Source organism: Mytilinidion resinicola (assembly GCF_010093595.1).
Source record: "Mytilinidion resinicola strain CBS 304.34 unplaced genomic scaffold BDZ99scaffold_15, whole genome shotgun sequence".
Lineage (NCBI taxonomy): Eukaryota > Fungi > Ascomycota > Dothideomycetes > Mytilinidiales > Mytilinidiaceae > Mytilinidion > Mytilinidion resinicola.
Genome location: NW_022985451.1, coordinates 119,483 through 136,174, shown reverse-complemented (window position 1 = coordinate 136,174; position 16,692 = coordinate 119,483). Strand labels below are relative to the sequence as shown.

The 16,692-nt window shown below is 53.4% G+C and overlaps 5 protein-coding genes and 1 non-coding gene across 6 annotated transcripts; 4 read left to right on the top strand and 2 right to left on the bottom strand.

The window, feature by feature from the left end:
• Positions 1-1,045: 1,045 nt before the first annotated feature.
• On the bottom strand, positions 1,046-2,217 carry BDZ99DRAFT_489855 (di-trans,poly-cis-decaprenylcistransferase; the record flags this gene model as incomplete). The annotated part of the gene is made up of 3 exons (XM_033723019.1): positions 1,046-1,136; positions 1,199-1,622; positions 1,680-2,217. The coding sequence occupies 3 exons, from the start codon at positions 2,215-2,217 to the stop codon at positions 1,046-1,048; spliced, it is 1,053 nt and encodes a 350-aa protein (XP_033573604.1).
• A 611-nt stretch (positions 2,218-2,828) lies between these two features.
• On the top strand, positions 2,829-6,148 carry BDZ99DRAFT_573385 (exocyst complex component Sec10). The gene is made up of 8 exons (XM_033728291.1): positions 2,829-3,059; positions 3,112-3,202; positions 3,252-3,898; positions 3,950-4,077; positions 4,132-4,306; positions 4,356-4,649; positions 4,699-5,072; positions 5,127-6,148. The coding sequence occupies exons 1-8, from the start codon at positions 2,964-2,966 to the stop codon at positions 5,878-5,880; spliced, it is 2,559 nt and encodes an 852-aa protein (XP_033573603.1). The 5' UTR covers positions 2,829-2,963; the 3' UTR covers positions 5,881-6,148.
• Positions 6,149-7,812: 1,664 nt separating this feature from the next.
• BDZ99DRAFT_82396 (putative MFS phosphate transporter) lies at positions 7,813-10,185 on the top strand. The gene is made up of 5 exons (XM_033728932.1): positions 7,813-8,318; positions 8,368-8,504; positions 8,553-8,935; positions 8,985-9,369; positions 9,422-10,185. The coding sequence occupies exons 1-5, from the start codon at positions 7,981-7,983 to the stop codon at positions 10,162-10,164; spliced, it is 1,986 nt and encodes a 661-aa protein (XP_033573602.1). The 5' UTR covers positions 7,813-7,980; the 3' UTR covers positions 10,165-10,185.
• Positions 10,186-11,406: 1,221 nt separating this feature from the next.
• On the top strand, positions 11,407-11,895 carry BDZ99DRAFT_523217 (uncharacterized protein; the record flags this gene model as incomplete). The annotated part of the gene is made up of 1 exon (XM_033725786.1): positions 11,407-11,895. One exon carries the CDS (start codon positions 11,407-11,409, stop codon positions 11,893-11,895), a length of 489 nt encoding a protein of 162 aa, XP_033573601.1.
• Positions 11,896-13,541: 1,646 nt separating this feature from the next.
• BDZ99DRAFT_t63 lies at positions 13,542-13,641 on the top strand. The gene has a single exon. It is a non-coding gene; the product is annotated as a tRNA-Leu (tRNA).
• Positions 13,642-13,793: 152 nt separating this feature from the next.
• Positions 13,794-16,596, bottom strand: BDZ99DRAFT_510377 (uncharacterized protein; the record flags this gene model as incomplete). Its single annotated transcript, XM_033724469.1, has 2 exons — positions 13,794-16,043; positions 16,112-16,596. The coding sequence occupies 2 exons, from the start codon at positions 16,594-16,596 to the stop codon at positions 13,997-13,999; spliced, it is 2,532 nt and encodes an 843-aa protein (XP_033573600.1). The 3' UTR covers positions 13,794-13,996.
• Between the last annotated feature and the right edge of the window lie 96 nt (positions 16,597-16,692).

The following is a 16,692-nucleotide window of genomic DNA, read 5'->3' as shown; positions in this document are numbered from 1 at the left end:
CGTTGTGGAGGAATACCACGGGCGCGACGCGTAACCGTCTTTCTGGGCACATCGTATAGTTTCTCAACACCTCGGAAGGATGTAATTTGGCCGGTCTTGTAGGCTTGAACGCCTAGAATAACTCTGCCTTCTTGAAAGATGGCTTCTTGTTGTTGTGGTGCTGCCATTGGGGTGGTTGTTGGACGACGCGTCGCGTGTTGAGTTGGGTGGGCCACTAGCTTGTGCGGGCCACTAACTTGTGGATTACGTTAAAGTTAATTCTCCGAGCGCGCTAGTCAGATTCGCTGGTACAAGTCACGTGACTTGTCCTCGAAACCAAGGTCTCCTGGTGATGCTCCATGGCAGGAAAGTGTTTGCACTTTAAATGGAACGTATCGGTTGTGATGTCAAGCCTTTTGATCTTCAAGGTTTGCCGGGAAACTTCAGCACGTATTCAGGTATGCAGCTAAGACTGACTTCAGTGTTGAATTAATCCACTAAAGATACACCATGAGGTCTACTTTACAGTCTCGTATCAAAAGTTGATAGCGATATTCACGGAAGAACTGGACTGATGGTTCTCGTTCGAGCTCTCCGAGCCGGCCTCAGCGCGCTCCTCGCCACTCTGGTCCTCCACAATTGTGCTCAACATCCCATCAGAACTTTCGGTATCATGATCCGGTAAAACGAACGACGGGGGCGAGATATACGATTTCACGGTCTCGTCCGTAGCCCCATCCACAGCCGCACTAAGCTCCGTACTAGCACGGTTTGGCCTCCACTTCCTCCTGCTCTCATAAATTGCCTGCATGACCATTTTGCAACTATGGCACCCCAGGTCAGTACTAGGTTTGAAAGTTGGAAGCACATGATATAGGTTGGTATAGTGCAAGATACTAGAACTCCATTCAGGCAACCCGGACAGTAAGGTACAGATGTGAAAGGAAATGGTGTCCTGGCGCTAGAGGTGGTATTGTATTTCGGTGCAGCTTAGCAAGACTGTTGTACAGGTATTCGTTGAACGTATGTGTAGGAGGGGTGATGGGCATGCATTTGGGCTGGAACATTACCGCCCAAACCGCATTTCCACTTTTGCGTAATTATATAGTGCACGGAGGAACACTTGGTAGTTCACGCCGACGTTATCGGGCACATGGCTAGAGCGCTGCATCAGTCACGTACCTAATAAAAGGCACTCTAGGGATTTAAAAGGACTTACTATATCTCCGTCAGTCGTACTTGCCATGGCGGATAACCTTTAAGCACTACATGCGGCGAGAACAGTATGAGCAGCTCTGGTTCTCCTGATACCGCGTCCCTGAGCTCCGAGTTTATCAGATCAGTGGTAATATCCTCAGGGTCTATCGTCTTCTTCTGCGCCATGTCGGCCAGCGTCTTCGTCAGGTCGACCATTGTGTCGCGGCCGTCTGTGTGGCTTAACAAGAGCACTGTGATTCGAAGTGGCTCTGGGGTATCAGGGCTGGAAGGACGGGAATTGCCGTTCGGAGGCGTTGCTGGAGGGCTAAAGGCCTGTATGAGTGGTGCGCGAAGGGTGAGGATAGGTTTACGGTCTTCGCCGAAATAGGACCCCAAAGTCAGCATGATGGCTGAGTGAAGCTGAGGCATGTAGTTCTTGAGAATTCCTATTCCAGTGTCAGCATAGGGCACAGTTGGGCGAGGAAACACGGCGCAATACTGACCTGATTGTTCGTACACGCTCAGCATTGGAATGCCAGCACTAACAGTCCAAGCAGTAATCTCGCACACATCATGCACCAGTCCCTCCAATCCAGAGTTGCCCTGATCATCATCGCTCTCGTTGAGGTCTAAAATAACGCTAACGTGCTCCGGCTTTCTATCAAGCTTAGCAACATCTTTCCTGATGTATTCGGGCGTCCGGTGGTGGTAGTGGTACAGGGCATGGATGCGGTGGACGACAGCATGATAGGCTCGTCGGAATCTGAACCAGACGGAGAATATGGTATGGGTGATGAGAAACACGAGTGCGTGGAGTTGGTTGGCCAGAAAGCTGCGAATCGACTTTTGTTTGCGGACACTCTTGGGGGCTTTTCGCGCATTGCGCTCTGGCGAGCCTGCGGGCGAGGCCGGGTCTGAGGGAGGCTCTGGTAGATATGGTTTTAGCAACTTCTCGCGCTCCTCGGCGGTGAGCTGCTGGTTGTTTTCATTCGTGTCGTGGTGGAAAGCTCGTCGTTCGCGAGGGTCGACATGAGTAGTCATTGTGCAGGCAGCGGGAGAGCAACACGGAATTGCTCGACGAGGCGGGAAAGACTGGCCGGGTAATATACACGAGAGTAACAGCAGCTGAGCGAAGGACTGGGGAAGGGCGGAGGTGAATCAGAAGCTCTGTCGGCGGATGAGGTTCATGTTTAGGTGTGGAGTCGGTGCCATGTGAGACGGACGGCGATGCTAGAGCGATTGCCACTGCCCCCAGCCTCAAAGGCCAGGTAAGCTGCAGCCAGCGCGTCCATAGGCCGTGGCGAGGTAGGGGAACGGCCAATGCGATTTGCAGCGGAGAAAATCAATAGAAGCGGCCATTGTTGCGACGACGCTGCGTAGAGGCTTGCGGTGATGTTGATCGTCTCATCAACAGCTCGACTCGAAGCAGACAATTGTGTCACTACATGTACCAGTTGGTGCCTTTATGTCTTAGCTTAGCTGGATTGAATACCCCTCGCCGTGTTTCTTGAAAGCAAAGGCACACTGGGCTTCAGACGAGAGAGTCTTTCTAGAAATATAGCTGTATTCTAGATTAGGCATAGCGCGTAACAGCCCAACTTTGATGCGACGACGTCGAAGCTCCGAACAGCTCCATGATAGAAAGTAGCGCTGACGCTGATTTGAAACTTGCTGTTACCCTCGCTGAACTTCTACTTCTGCAACACCCGTACCGTACCATCTAAGACCCTGAGACGTCAACCCCTCCCCCGCGTCAACGTCCAATGCCACCTCCGTGATAAGCCACGATGCCCGCAACCGCGGCAGACAATGCGTCGATTTACTCTACGACTACGCGATCTGGCTCGGTCAGAGGGCCTGCCTTTTCGCTAGATACCTTCTCTGTCAGTCACCATCCAGAATCCCGCCCGATCAATTGCTTATACGGATACATAGAGCAAAGACTACATAGTCAAAGACTTCATTGAAGCACTCTCCGATAGCGCAATACCTGCTAGGCGCGGTTCTGGCCCCGGGAATCAGCAAGGTTTGACGAGAACACCGTCTATCCATACTCTATACTAACAACTTCACAGCCGCGTTCGACCCCAAGCCTCTCATACGAACCTTCGAACACGCCCTCTCCCGCCTCGGCTCTCTCTCTGAAGAACTCGAATCCCACGAGAATGAACTCTCTGGCGCCGTGCGCCGCGCCGAATCCCAACACAACCAGAATGTAGACTCGCTGGGGAGGAAGCTTGAACAGGCTATAGACAACTTCCAGAGGTTGGATAGTTCGCTGAATGGCAGCATAAGTGACGGAATCGACCAGGATGCTGGAGGAAATGTTGCCGTGCGGATTGGTGAAAGACTCGAAGAGCTGGACCGGCAGAGACAGAGAGCACAGGATGCCAAATTCCTGATACAATGCTGGATGGAAGTGAGCGAAAAGGGAAACTTGTCGACTCTGGAAGACGTCAGGAGACTAGGTGGCGGGGACGGCAAAGTACGCTGTGCCCATATTGCACGGCAACTCTTGAAGATCAGTATAAGATTGGACCCGGAAGGCACGCCTCATCTGAACGGAAATTCTGGTGCAAAAGGACCTAAAAAGCGGCCGGGCGCTGGCCAAAGCAGGTACCCAACGCGGGAGATCATCGAGAAATTCTTGGAGAGCTTAGAAAAGGATCTATTGAAACAATTCGACGAGTTTTACCGGCGCCAAAACTTTGATGGCATGAGGGTAAGATGCGTACTCATAATCAAACAACACCATGCTGACAGTCATGGACAGGAATGTGCCGTGGCTCTGCGTGATTTTAGCGACGGAGCGAGTGTCATGGCTTTATTCGTTAATCAGCATCAATTCTTCATTGATCGTAGTCAGCTGATTACTGAAGAAGTAGCTGGGGACAATGAGACGTATGTTCTACCGTGACCGCGAAGACATTGAGTATATGAATTGACAATCCACAGTTGGGATCGGTTGCAAGATCCTGATGCGGAACCTCCTGGAGTAGAACCGAGTCTGCAGTCGTTGGTAGACGAGGTGAGAATCGTCGTCCAGGAAGAATCTGCTATCATCAAGCGTGCCTTTCCATATTATGACGAAGTGCTGGTACGATTCTTGCAGAGAGTTTTCCAACAATCGGTAAGTTTATGACTTCCACCCAGTTCTACAAAGCCACTAACACTAGAAGATACAACAACGCCTTGAAATGGTACTTGATAAAGCGAATCAACTGTCTTCTCTAGCCTTTCTCCGCTCGTTACAGGCCGCGAGGAGTTATATTGCCGCTCTGGTAGACGACCTAAAGTCGCATGGACTAACGGAGCACCCCGAACCTGTATCATCACAAGTTGCAGCTACACTAGACCAGCAACTTGATGATCTGTTCGTGCCCTACTTTGTAGGCTCGTCGTATATTGAACGAGAAAAGAAGAATTTAGAAGAGCTTTACTCATCTCTTCTGCTCAAGTTTACTATTTATCATGTAAGCTTTACCTTCAAAGAGCCTGAAACAAACACTGAATCAATCAAAGTCGAGGAAACGGAAGATGCCTACAACGTATTTCGGATCACTTGGACAAAGAGGGCGAGAGTTGATTTCTTCGGCAAGAGACGCATACATGGACCGCTTGGACTCAACCGACCTCCCACCCTCTCAAAAAGCTATGCTGATGCGTATTGCCGGCCTCAAAGACACCGATAGCGAGAAAAAGGACATTGAAGTCACGGACGAGGATGGCAAACTTAGCTTACCTAATGCTAAGAGAATGCTAAAGTGGTTAGCAGAAGGTGTAGGCAGAGGCCTCGAACTCAGTGGCGGCAACGAAACACCGAAAGATGTCCAAGCACTGCTTACTCTGCTCCTGTCACACATGGGCGAGCTCTATCTCGAAACAGCTCTCGATGCGTAAGTCCGTCCCAATTGCTACTTCTACAAGCTACCCTACTTACCCACGCCTAGCGCCGCCGACCATGCAGCCGCCCAAGAATCTATGACCAAAACTCCTCCTGACCTTACCTACCTCTCCTCCCTCCGCACCGCAATTTCCATCCTCCATCTTCTCCAAACCTCAACCCAGACCGTCCTCCTCCCCCTGGCAACTCCCAACCTGACCATCCGCCGCGAAATCGAAAAAGCAACCACGAACAGCCTCGCCACCCTCGAAGCCAAGATCTCCACAATTATCAACCGCACACTCGACGCCGCGCTAGCATGGGTGACACGTTGCCTCGCACAGCAGAAAAAGACAGACTTCCGTCCTAAGGACGACGATGATGCCCTCACCTCCTTGTCTACTGAAACACCCGCCTGCAAGACTGTCACCACTTTCCTCAGCCGCGTCGCCACTCAAGCCACTGCCTCGCTCGACGGGCGCAATCTCGGGCTGTTCCTTGCAGAGCTCGCGAAGGGCTTGAGATCCGCGGTGCTGGAGCATCTGCGCAAATTCAGTGTGTCGCTTGCGGGTGGATTGGTCGTTAGCAAAGATATGAATGGGTATGTTGATCTAGTCAGAGGGTGGCCAACTGGGGAAGAACTGGAGCCTGGTGCGATGGATGTGTTGGTTGAGGTAGCGAACCTGTTTGTGATTGGGCCCGAGGCGCTGAGGGAGAGGCTGAGGGGTGGTGGGCATGAGGCTATGGAGCTGAGGCAGTATGTCATGCGGAGAGAGGATGTGGGGAGTGTGGGTGTGCAGGCGGTTTTGACGGCGTTGTAAGCATGCTACGTATCGAATTAGACATGTGTAGGTTGCAAGAGTTTGGGGCATTGGCGCGGTGTTGGGAGTGGGATGTTATAGTGTTTACAGGAGAGACGATGCTTCGAGGTCTTTCGAATGAGCCGAAATCAAACGCATTCAACCCCACCTTCATAGTGAGCTGAGTCTACCAGCAGATGCTAATTCCTCCACCGTTCTAGCGGCCAGACGCTCGCGGTTCCGCCGCACTCTCTCAATCTCGTCTGAGTGGATGAGTATTCTAATACAGATCAGCCCTATAGACAGCATTCGTATGACCGTCCTCGCCCCAGGCCAGATCAAAGATGTCGGCCATGGTGCTGATTTGTAAAGACATGTCAAGCAAGTTGTGCTACTTTCTTTCTTAGGAGATTCAATTCCGTATCCACATCTTCAATGCAGAAAGACGTACTGAGGTCAGGTGTTTACCGCCCGCGGTAAACCCGCTTCGGCACGCTCCGAGTGAGTAGTTCGGGCTGTAAGCAAGCATGGAGCTCATGTGCCGAGTCGTTTATATGTGACCTGGGAGTGGGCCATCCCCACTCTTACGGCTGGCAGGCGGATTAGATCTAGAAGACGGCACGCGAGCAACTGCCTGTAAAAGGGCTGCTAGTGCGTAGCTGCGCGGCCGGGACCGCGGGCCATTCTGGACGCGACGTGATGTTTATTTCTATTGTGAGAGGGAGCATAGGACGTGGTGTAGAAGCAGAGGGGCAGCATTTGGCATCACGGCAGAGCAGCCACTGCGTCAGTTCGGCCGCGCAACAAGAATCTCATGTCTCATGTCGCACTGCAACACACGATGCCGTTGCATCGGGAAAGGCCCGAGAGGCGATGGACGCCGGGAAGATGATCGCCACTGCAAGAGGCTCGAAAACCCTGCGTCACGAACCGAGGTTGCCCTTTCGCGCTACAAAGGTACGGGTAAAGTCTGAGCGTCGTCCGGGGCTGGACACCAACGAACAACACACGTTGATGTTTCGAGGCGTGTGATTGGCTGCTCCCGACTTCATGCTCGCCTGCATCCCCAGCTTAACCCACCACGTGTGGTCACCGCCACTGCTGAGTTGCCCGTCTTCATGGCCTCACACGAGCCTCGCTGAAGGAAAAGGGCACCCAGTTTGACGGTTGTGGCGCTGAAAAATCACAGATTCGGGCTCTCTGCAGTGCAAGGAGGCGTCCTGGGCAGTGACAAGCTTCCGGGTCAATCGCAGCGGCGTCGTGGGGAAAATCGCGATGCTGCTTAGGTGCCGCCTTGGCCTTCCCGCTGCGTCAAATGGCATGCCGGTCGTCGCTCCACTCCACAGAGATATCGACGCCAGCTGCGGAGGGGTACTTGCTCGGGCGGGTGGCCAGCTAGACACGGCTCTGCCGCTTACTACCTTTGCTCCTCTTATTTATTCTCAAGTCCCAGCTATTCTTGTGTTTGTACGCTTTTTGCATTCACCAGCCCCCTCAACTCTGGTTGAGTCTCCCCTCTATCCACGTTTCCCTACTTGCGTGTTGCCCAATCGACACGTAGCTGGACCACAGTCGGCCAACCCCCTCTTGTTTGATATTTTTCTTTTTAAAAGCTCAGCTACACCTTCTCCTACCGAGCAGTGAGCACCCCCCACTACGAGTGCCCTCCGGGCGTCTTTCCAACTCATACCTCGCGCCACCAATCCCGCCTCCCGCGACACTTCCTCCACTACCATCGAGCCAAAGACACACGCTTACTCACTAGTCGTCAGTATTGACCGTTGAGCGCTCGGATTTCGGCCTCTGCAACCCTCGTCCGGCAAAGGCGGATCAGCATAGACCCTGCTTACAGCCCGCGTCTCTCAATATCTGACCACTCACAACTCGGGCACCAGAACGTGCTTTCCGATATCACGCCTACTGCTTCCTTTCCGTGGGTTAGAACCTTAGAAAGGATTATCTCTCTCCACGTCATTGATCATACCGTTACGTGTGGCACTGATCGTTCAGAGCCAAGCACACAAGCATCGACAAGCTTCCACGCATAAAGCTTGAGCTTTGGGCAAAGCAATTGACGGAAGCCCTCACCCCTTACCAACTACATCACACGTCGCTTCAACAATGACATCGTCACTACGCGACTATGGCGCTGCCGCCCCTCATGGTCCCAACATGGACCGCCATCATGTTGCTACGCAGGACGTCTCGGCTATGAACCCTAACGAGGCTGGAGTCCTCCACGGCCTCCTTCATCCAGACGATATCTATGATGCAGACGGCACCTACTGGGCCGATCTACCTATGGGGAAGCGCATCAAGTTCGTCACCGGCGTTGACGGCCAGGAATCAAAGAAAGAACTCCGATCGATAGGAACCATGCTCAAGAATGATCCGCTAAGCCCAGTGGGATATTACCTCAGGAACATGGTCGTCCCTGGAGCTGGTCTCCTTCTTGAGGGGTATGAAGCCACTATAGCTAAACGTACGCGGTCACTAACTTTCAGCTAGATATGTCCTGTTCTCAATTGGCAATGTCAGGCCGTTACTCCAAGCCGCATTCCCTTCCTGCTGGAAGACTTTTGACATCTGTAACGAGACCTGGACCCAAGCCATCGACTACCTTGAGATTTGCGGTATCATCGTTGGCAAGTTTGTCTGCATGCTTCTTTTCCAACACGTCTGACAATTAACAGGCCAAATTCTCGTCGGTATCATCGGAGACTGGTTGGGACGTCGATGGGGTCTCATCCAGGATGCTGTCGTCATGTTTGTCGGTCTGATCATGCTTACGGCTGCCTGGGGCGTGGATCAGAATGGATGGGTCATCTGCTATGTCTGGTCTCTGTTCTTTTACGGCGTCGGCGTGGGAGGCGAATATCCGATGACCGCTACGTCTGGTATGGAAAACGCTGTTGGCTCTGGTAAAGTCTCGACCAAGGATGACCGTCTTCACCGCGGTCGCAAAGTCACCAGCGCCTTCCTGATGCAAGGTTGGGGTCAATTCGCCAACCAAGTCATCTTGATCATCCTCCTGCTCATATTCCATCATGGTAGTGGAAACCCACCCTACTCAAAGGTATTTCCCCTCATTCTGCCTGCTAGAGGTCTTACTAAACCGTACCCAGGTTGCTGCACAGTGGACATACCGCGTCAGCTTCGCTATCCCAGCAGTTGGAACACTCTGGCTAGTCTACTTCCGTTACTACAAGATGAGATCGGCAAGCAAGCAGCTATTCCTGGCCAAGAAGAAGCAGAAAGTTACCGGATACGACACCAAGTCGCTCAAAATGACTCTCACGTACTTCGGCCCTCGTCTTCTTGCTACGGCTGGCGCATGGTTTGCCAATGACGTGTTCTTCTATGGCAACAAGCTGTTTCAGAATCAGTTCATTGCTGTCCTGACGCCAAACAACCACTCGGTTATGGAAGGATGGCTGTACAACTTGGTTAATGTCGGTGTTAGCTTGGTAGGCTACTACATGGCCTCGTTCTTCATTGACAACAAGCTCTGTAAGTTTAGAGACGATGTTGAACTCAAGTTGAAACTAACGGGATGAAACAGACGGCAGGAAGTGGATGATGATCGTTGGGTTCCTCGCCGATTTTATCTTATTCGTGGTTCCGGCTTTCAACTACGATTTCTTCACCTCGCCGAATCATATCCACGCGTTCCAGGCCATGTACTTCCTCTCGTCTTTCTTTAATCAATTCGGCCCCAACTCGGTGACATTCCTCGTGGCCGCGGAAGTGTACCCGACACCAATTCGCGCTACAGCTCACGGCTTCTCAGCGGCTGTAGGGAAGCTTGGTGCGTTGCTGGCGGCGGTTCTCTACAACTACATCACCACCCAGCAGAAGTTCTACGTCGTGCCATGGTTCGGACTCGGGGGTGCTCTCGTCACTTGGCTGTTCCTCCCCGACACCACCGGACTCGACCTCAAGGAGCAAGAGCGACGCTGGACGTACATTCGCGCGGGTCGCGAAGAAGACTACCACGGCATCGCAATCCACCCGAAGCATCTGTCGCTCTGGGAGCGCATACGCGGTGTAGGCAAGCACTACGACGCGACGCTGGACTACCAACAGAAGGTCGAGGAGCTCCGAGCCGAGTGGGAGGCACGACAGGCGCGCAAGGGCAATGAGGGCGTGAAGGTCGAGGATGAGGACGATGAGGATGATTACCCTAACGAGGTGCACACCTACTTTAGCCGGACGGCGACGAACTCGCCCAACATGACGCCGATGCTGCGGCCAAAGGAGAAGCAGGCGTCGGAGAGCGACGATGGCAGCAACGAGAAGCTGTAAATAGATGGCGGTGCCGGGTTTCATCCGGCCACAGCAACAATTCAATGTTTGGGTTCACCGACGAGCGAAAGGACTGCGTGGGCATGTAAACAGTGCGCGAAGGGCGAATGGCGTGCAACCGGGCGCATGTGGCGAAACAGAGGCCGAGCACAGGATTCAGATTCAGGGGCGGTTAGGGTTTCAGAGTGATGGGCGGCAAATTGCAGACGGGCTGCAGGTCGATGCGAAGACGCACACCATGGATGGGCCAGCAGCATGCCGTGCCGTCCTGTCTCTCTTGCCTGTGGCACCGCGCACGGGCTACGTAGGTATGAATAGCAAGCATGCAGCAAGCGTTGGGCCGTGTCATGGCTTTCACTCAATTTGCATGTGCTGGGGGTCTGAAATCACGATTGCCGTGCACTGACTGCGGTGCACTGACTGCGGAGGCGTGGTCGCAATGAACTGCTTCACACGCACAAACATGCAGTGCGTAGCGCGTGCATAGAAACAGCGCCGAAGAGGGCTAGGAGAGAAGGACGGCGCAGAGAAAGGAGGGATCGAGGGCGGCCAGATGCAGCAGCGCGGGGAGGCTCCGCTTGGAAGAGTGGTTGCAAGACGCTCACGCCCGCAGGTGGCTTGCGCGAGGCACGGCTGGGGCCTCTCAGGCTCGCCACGCACGGATCTGAGCCGGGTAGCTATCTCGCTCCGCCAACTTTTTGCGACGTCGATAGGGGCGTGCAGTCGCGCGGCCGGTGCGGTGACGCAGCCACGGCAGCGTTGCGCGAGGCTTGTTGCCGGGCCGCCAGCGCTGCGGTTGCCGCCTGCTTCTGGGGCACCGTTGTTCCGTGGCTCGCAATTGGCCTCGGGCCGAGTCTTCGCACAGAATTGCGCTCCCGGCGAAGCTGAGGGACAGCTCGAGGCGGCGGAGGCGAGGCGGCGGAGGCGTGTCCGCAGGCCGCTGCAGGGCGCGCTCTTGGCGCCGGGCAGAACCAAGGAAGCCGACGCTGCAGGGGTGGGGCCGGCGTGGTAGCGCCTGCCCGCCTGAAACGCCCTGTCGATCGCCTGGCCAGTAAATAAAAGGTGCCAACTCCTTCCTCCTCCTCCACCTCACCCACGTCCACCGTCGCTCTGAGTCTCTCGTTCAACTCACACACCCACACTCCATCCATCAAGCGTAGGCCCTCACCCGCCAGCCTCATCACATTAATTCCTTCGCTCCACCGCCTCAATCAATCTCTCCAAACCTCGCAGACGCGCAACATGCGTTTCTCGTCCGTCGCTATCGCCGTCGCGGCCGCCGTCTCTGTCTCCGCGCAGGGCGTCACCCAGATCTCGGATGGGCAGCTTCAGGTCCCAACCTCGATCCCAGCCGTCGCTACCTCAGTGCCCGTCGTCGCTACGTCCTACCCGGCCGTGACCCCGTCCACTGCTGCCCCCGTCACCGTCGTCCCCGTCGTTTCCAGCGCCGTCCCCGTCGTGCCAGTGCCCTCCTACCCGGCTGGCAACTCGACCGCCGTCATCGTGTCCCCGAGCGTGGGCACTGGTAGCACCCTGGTCTCGACTATCAAGGCCACTTCCAAGGCCACTTCTGGTACCCCAACCACTGAGGCTGCCACTGGCACCCCAGTCTCCGCTACCGGCACCGCCGCCACTCCCACCGGCACTGGCGCGGCTGTCAACAGCTTCGGCAGCGCGCTTGGCTCTCTTAGCTTCGCCGCTCTCGCCATGGCTGGCTTCGTCCTGGCTTAGACGCCTCGTCTCGCTCCGTCGACGCGACTTCTCTTTCCTGTCGACGACCTATTCACCTGCATATAACAACCAAGCGGCATCTCAGACTCAACAGCACTTTCCGACTCGATGGCAATCATTTGGTAATTTCTGACGGAGAAGGGGCGCTGTTTCCATGTTTGGCGGGAGAATGATTCGATGCATTTGGGGGAGGGAAGACAAACTCGACTGACAAGACAAAATGGACGGACGGTTTACTAGGGTTACTAGCTTGCATCTTTCCTTCTGTTTATCTCTGGAGATTGCTCTGTGCACTGGCTGTGGCATGGGTTAATTTTTCTTTTCACACAACAATCTCAATTGCGGTCATGCAATTGTGGATTGCACTTCCTCAAAATACGATAATGCCCCATGCTAGTCATGTACACATAGACGATACACAAATGACACCCTGATTGAGCTGCCGAGTCATCGCAGCTTCAATACCCACTTCTGCTTTCGTGACGTGACTTGATTGCCTTGCACTCATCAAGCGCTGCCTCATGGGTACACCTCAACAAGTTTCCATATAGCCCAGAGTCACGAGCTTCTATCCCGTTCCTATTTCCGAAAAAGCATTGAAGCACCTCAAGCAGCGGCGTACACACGCACACACTCACGGCGGCTTGTTTTAGGAATTCGAGTGACACCTTTCTTTCGTGTCCCGCGTGCCACTCGCAGCCTGTAAGCCATCTCTTGCGCGATATTCGCAAACAATCGACTCAACGTTGCCCTATTACGCGTCCAGCGTCGTCCTCAGCAGCAAACGTTGGAACAGTCGTCAGGTACCCGCAATTCGCCTGCGGGACCTAGCATCTAGCCCAGCAGCCCCAGCGGTGGGCCATGCGCACTAAATCGCTTAATGTTTCGCCCCAGAAGCGTCGCGATCAGGGGAGTGACCGCTCTCTACCACTGAAAAGCTTGGTTCTAGAGTTTGCTCTCGCCAGCCGCCCCCCCTCCTTTCTCCTCACGACCTCAGGACGCTGCGGGGAGTATGAAAACTAGGTAAGGGCAGGAGCAGGCAGCATTCCGCCACCTTGCTGGAGTAGAGGGGGCTGGAGGAACGCAACGCGCAATGCGCACGCGTAATAGAAACAACCAAATATAACTATCGACTGAACCGGCAACTTCCTTAGTCTTACAAAGGTACGCTCCCCATATTAATGTCTCGCTAGCAGAACCTTGCGTGATGATCTAGATAGAAACATCCTCCCCAGTGTGCTATTGTAGTAATAGTAAACGAGTGGTATAATGGCGACTACTGGCCAGGCCTCCCTCCAATAACGCACCATGAGATGCGATGCTTGAATGAGACATGTTGGTGATGCCACCTGCCATTCGACTCCTCTGTTCCAGCAGGATTCTAGTCCTGTAGGAATGGAGAACGATGTGCCACCATCCTGCGTGAGACTTTCGCCATTCCCCAATCGCCATCGCGCCCCCCCCTCCGATAATTGCCCCGCCCCTTGCCAACCCAACCCAACCCAACCAACACCATAAATAGCATCCAATCATTCACCTTCGCCACTTGAACCCTCCCCCCTCCAGCCACAACCTACAAAGCGCCAAAGACATGCAGTTTTGGTAGGGGATATGTGGACTACTTTTCTGTTGCTCGGGATTCAACAGGCATCATGGCCGAGTGGTCTAAGGCGGTAGTTTTAAGTCACGTTATATGTGGATACACTACTGGGGCAACCCGCGTGAGTTCGAACCTCACTGATGTCAACAAGGCTCATCTTTTGCTTTTTTTTTGGGTCGAGGATTAGATTTTTGTTGTTTAGGATGGGAAGGGAGGGTTGGAGAGGACGGAACGGAGGGTTGGAGAGGGCGGAACGGAGGGGCTTCGTTTTTTGTTACGTTACGTATGGAGAGCGGCGGTGGGAGTCGAACGTATTGTATATGACTTGAAAGTTCGTATATTTTTGTGATACCAATATTGGTATTCCTTTGCCTCAGTAGGACCAGGCGCTGGTAATAAGCCATCCTGCATTTGAGATCTTTGAAGGATTTCAACGTCAATATCCAAAGCAACGAATACGGCAGGACGATGACTTTCCCTTCCAATTATCTGTATCTTAAATTACACAACCCTCACCTCCCTCGCAATAGCATGACAAAGCTCAACCCTGACCCCCGCGCCCGTCAACACATGAATCCAAAGCCTCTGCGTATCGCTCAGCCGGTCATTCTCACTCTTGACCTCCGCAAACATCACCTCCTTCCTTTCCGAATGCCACAGAAACAAATCAGGCACGCCACCGCCCCTCTGCCCATACTCCTGTGCCATAACTTTACACACTGTGGCCAGTGCACCTCCGTCAAAGCATTGCACGATCTCGATCAAGTCGTCGAGCTCGAATGACCAGTCTAAACCCACGACGCAGGTTTTGCGCTCGTGGTGTTCGTTCCACACATTACGGAGGAGGGCTTCTGCGTCGCCATTACCGATTTCAACGAGGCGGCGGTTTATTTCCGAGATGCGACTTGGGAAGAAGGCGTCGGTGTGGAGATCTAGGGGACATGTCTGGTAAGGGGTCTGGAATACGTTTGGGACATACGTGAAGAGCACGTCGAAGAAGAGATAGCCAAACAGTGTTCGCACGATGCCGCCTTCGCTATGATAGCCCTTCCAGCCTTGCGAGCGGTAATGTGAGAGACACATAGCTTCGACAGAGCACTCGTCGTTGTCTTCGAGTGGGTCGAGCCAGATGGTTTTGGCGCCTCGTTTGCTGCTGTTTGGGTGTGGTGAGCTATTTCTCCGTCTAAGTGACGGGAGGTCCTCCTTTTCGATTCGGATGCCTTCGATGTTTACTTCGACGGCGGCGGCGAGGCGGACGTGGGAGAAATCGTGTTGGGCACGCTTGGCTATCTTGATGGCCTTCTCGAGCTTTTTGACGCGTTTTTGCAGGTCGTAGTGGTGGATTATGTGGACCATGTTGTCTTGTAGTCCGTCTTCGCATGTCTGGAGGGCAATGCGTCTCCAGTGCTTCTTCTGTGCGTCGTCGCTGCGACCATCGGCGGGTGTTAGCAAGGCCATGTAGTGTTCTTCTAGTAGGGCTTTGCGTTGGTACCATGCACCTCTACGTGAGGCATGGAACAACCGTTGAGCGAGAAGCTCGGAAAGAAGCTCGTGCTCGCGTTTATGTTGCTTGAGCTTCCCAACGACGTATGCAGCTTTGTGTACGATACGGGTGTAGACCCATGCTGGTGACAGTCTACGCAGATAGGCGCCTTCGCCACTTTGGTAGACACTGTCCTCCTTCCTTTGCTCTTCTTTCAGTAAGGCTTGCCAGCGCGGATAGACTTCTTCGAAGATATTCAAGATCTCCCGGAGCCCTGAATCTGTAGGTCTGCCGTTGAACTCGAGGATATTGTCGATTCGAAACTGGGTTCGTATAGATGCTTCAAACTCTAACAGACTCGCACGTGAAGAGAATACGTTGGCTGATCGCGAAACAATGAATTCCGGAAAGTTGCGCCGCGCAATTTTAGCCAGTATAATAGCCGTCAGGGACTTTTCAGTCCATTCCGTAGACCGATAAAACACCAGATGAACCCTCTCAAAGAGCTTTAACGGTGCTAGTGATAGTCTGATACATGGCCCAGTCTCTTGAAGTATCTTACGAGTAAAATGAGAGTCCCGATTTGCCTCTGAGCTGTTATCATCTTCTGCATCAGCTTCGGCAGCTTCATTATCCAGACCAGACGCGGATGAACGCCTTGAAGAATCCGTGTCGGAGCGCTTCAAGCCAACCCATCCCAATCCAACTTGTTTCTGACTTGTTCGGCGTAATGCTCTCAGCAGTTCGCCCTTATTCCTCCCTTGTACTTTTGCGTCTTTTGCTAGAGCCTTAAGCTCGTCCAACTTCAGCAGAGATGAAGCTTCTTCCAGTGTTTTTATCTCATCCTCAGACCTATCCGCAAAGGTAAACGCAGCACCAAGTGTAGTCCCTGCTGGTGGTTCCAATTCGCCTGGATTTGCGTGTTCTTGGGAGGAGGAGGATGGTAGAGGTCTGGTCTGTTGTAATAATAGTATGGAGGTATCAAGGTCCGAGATATCACTATGATAACCTAGCGAGTTGATACGATGCCAACTGGCTGTCTTTCGGAGGAACAATCGGACGTATCTGAGACTATGTAAGCTCCGGAGTCTAGATAAAGCTTTCGTTTGACCTAGAGTGACGTATCGACCTACAAGTATTGGGCCTCATAGTCTAACTCTCGCCATCGCTCGAAAATTGACATCTCAGCTTCATCAAACAGATGGCTCTCCTCGTCCAGAACGGTGTCAAGAGCTAGATTAAAAGCGTCCACGTATATTGAGCTTTTGCCACGGATCCAGTTCTGAGTGCTCAGCCGTCCTTCAGCACTCGCAGCGTCTTGATCCTGGGAGGCTTTGAAGGCCTCGTATTCCTCAATCGCCTCCTCATCGGTCTTGATAGGTGGTAGAGCGCTCTCGAGATCCGTCTTGTGGGGAATGGGCAATGCCGTATCTCCATCCTCATCATCGCTTCCATCATCGCCACGATCTCGGGCCCCAAGCCTGGGCGATGGTGGAGCAGAGGCGGTCTCTGAGGCGTCGTCAGTGTCTAGTCGCTGCAGTCGCAGTCGCTTCGACGGTCGGCTGTCATCATCTTCGAAATTCGTGGATTTGGGGTGTTTTATGAAACGTCCGAGCATCTGGTTATGTTTAATAGGACTTTGAGCCCGAAGAGTCAAGGTGTGCACGTTTCATAGAATACTTTAAAGCTGAAAGAAGCGCGTCAAAAGACGCGA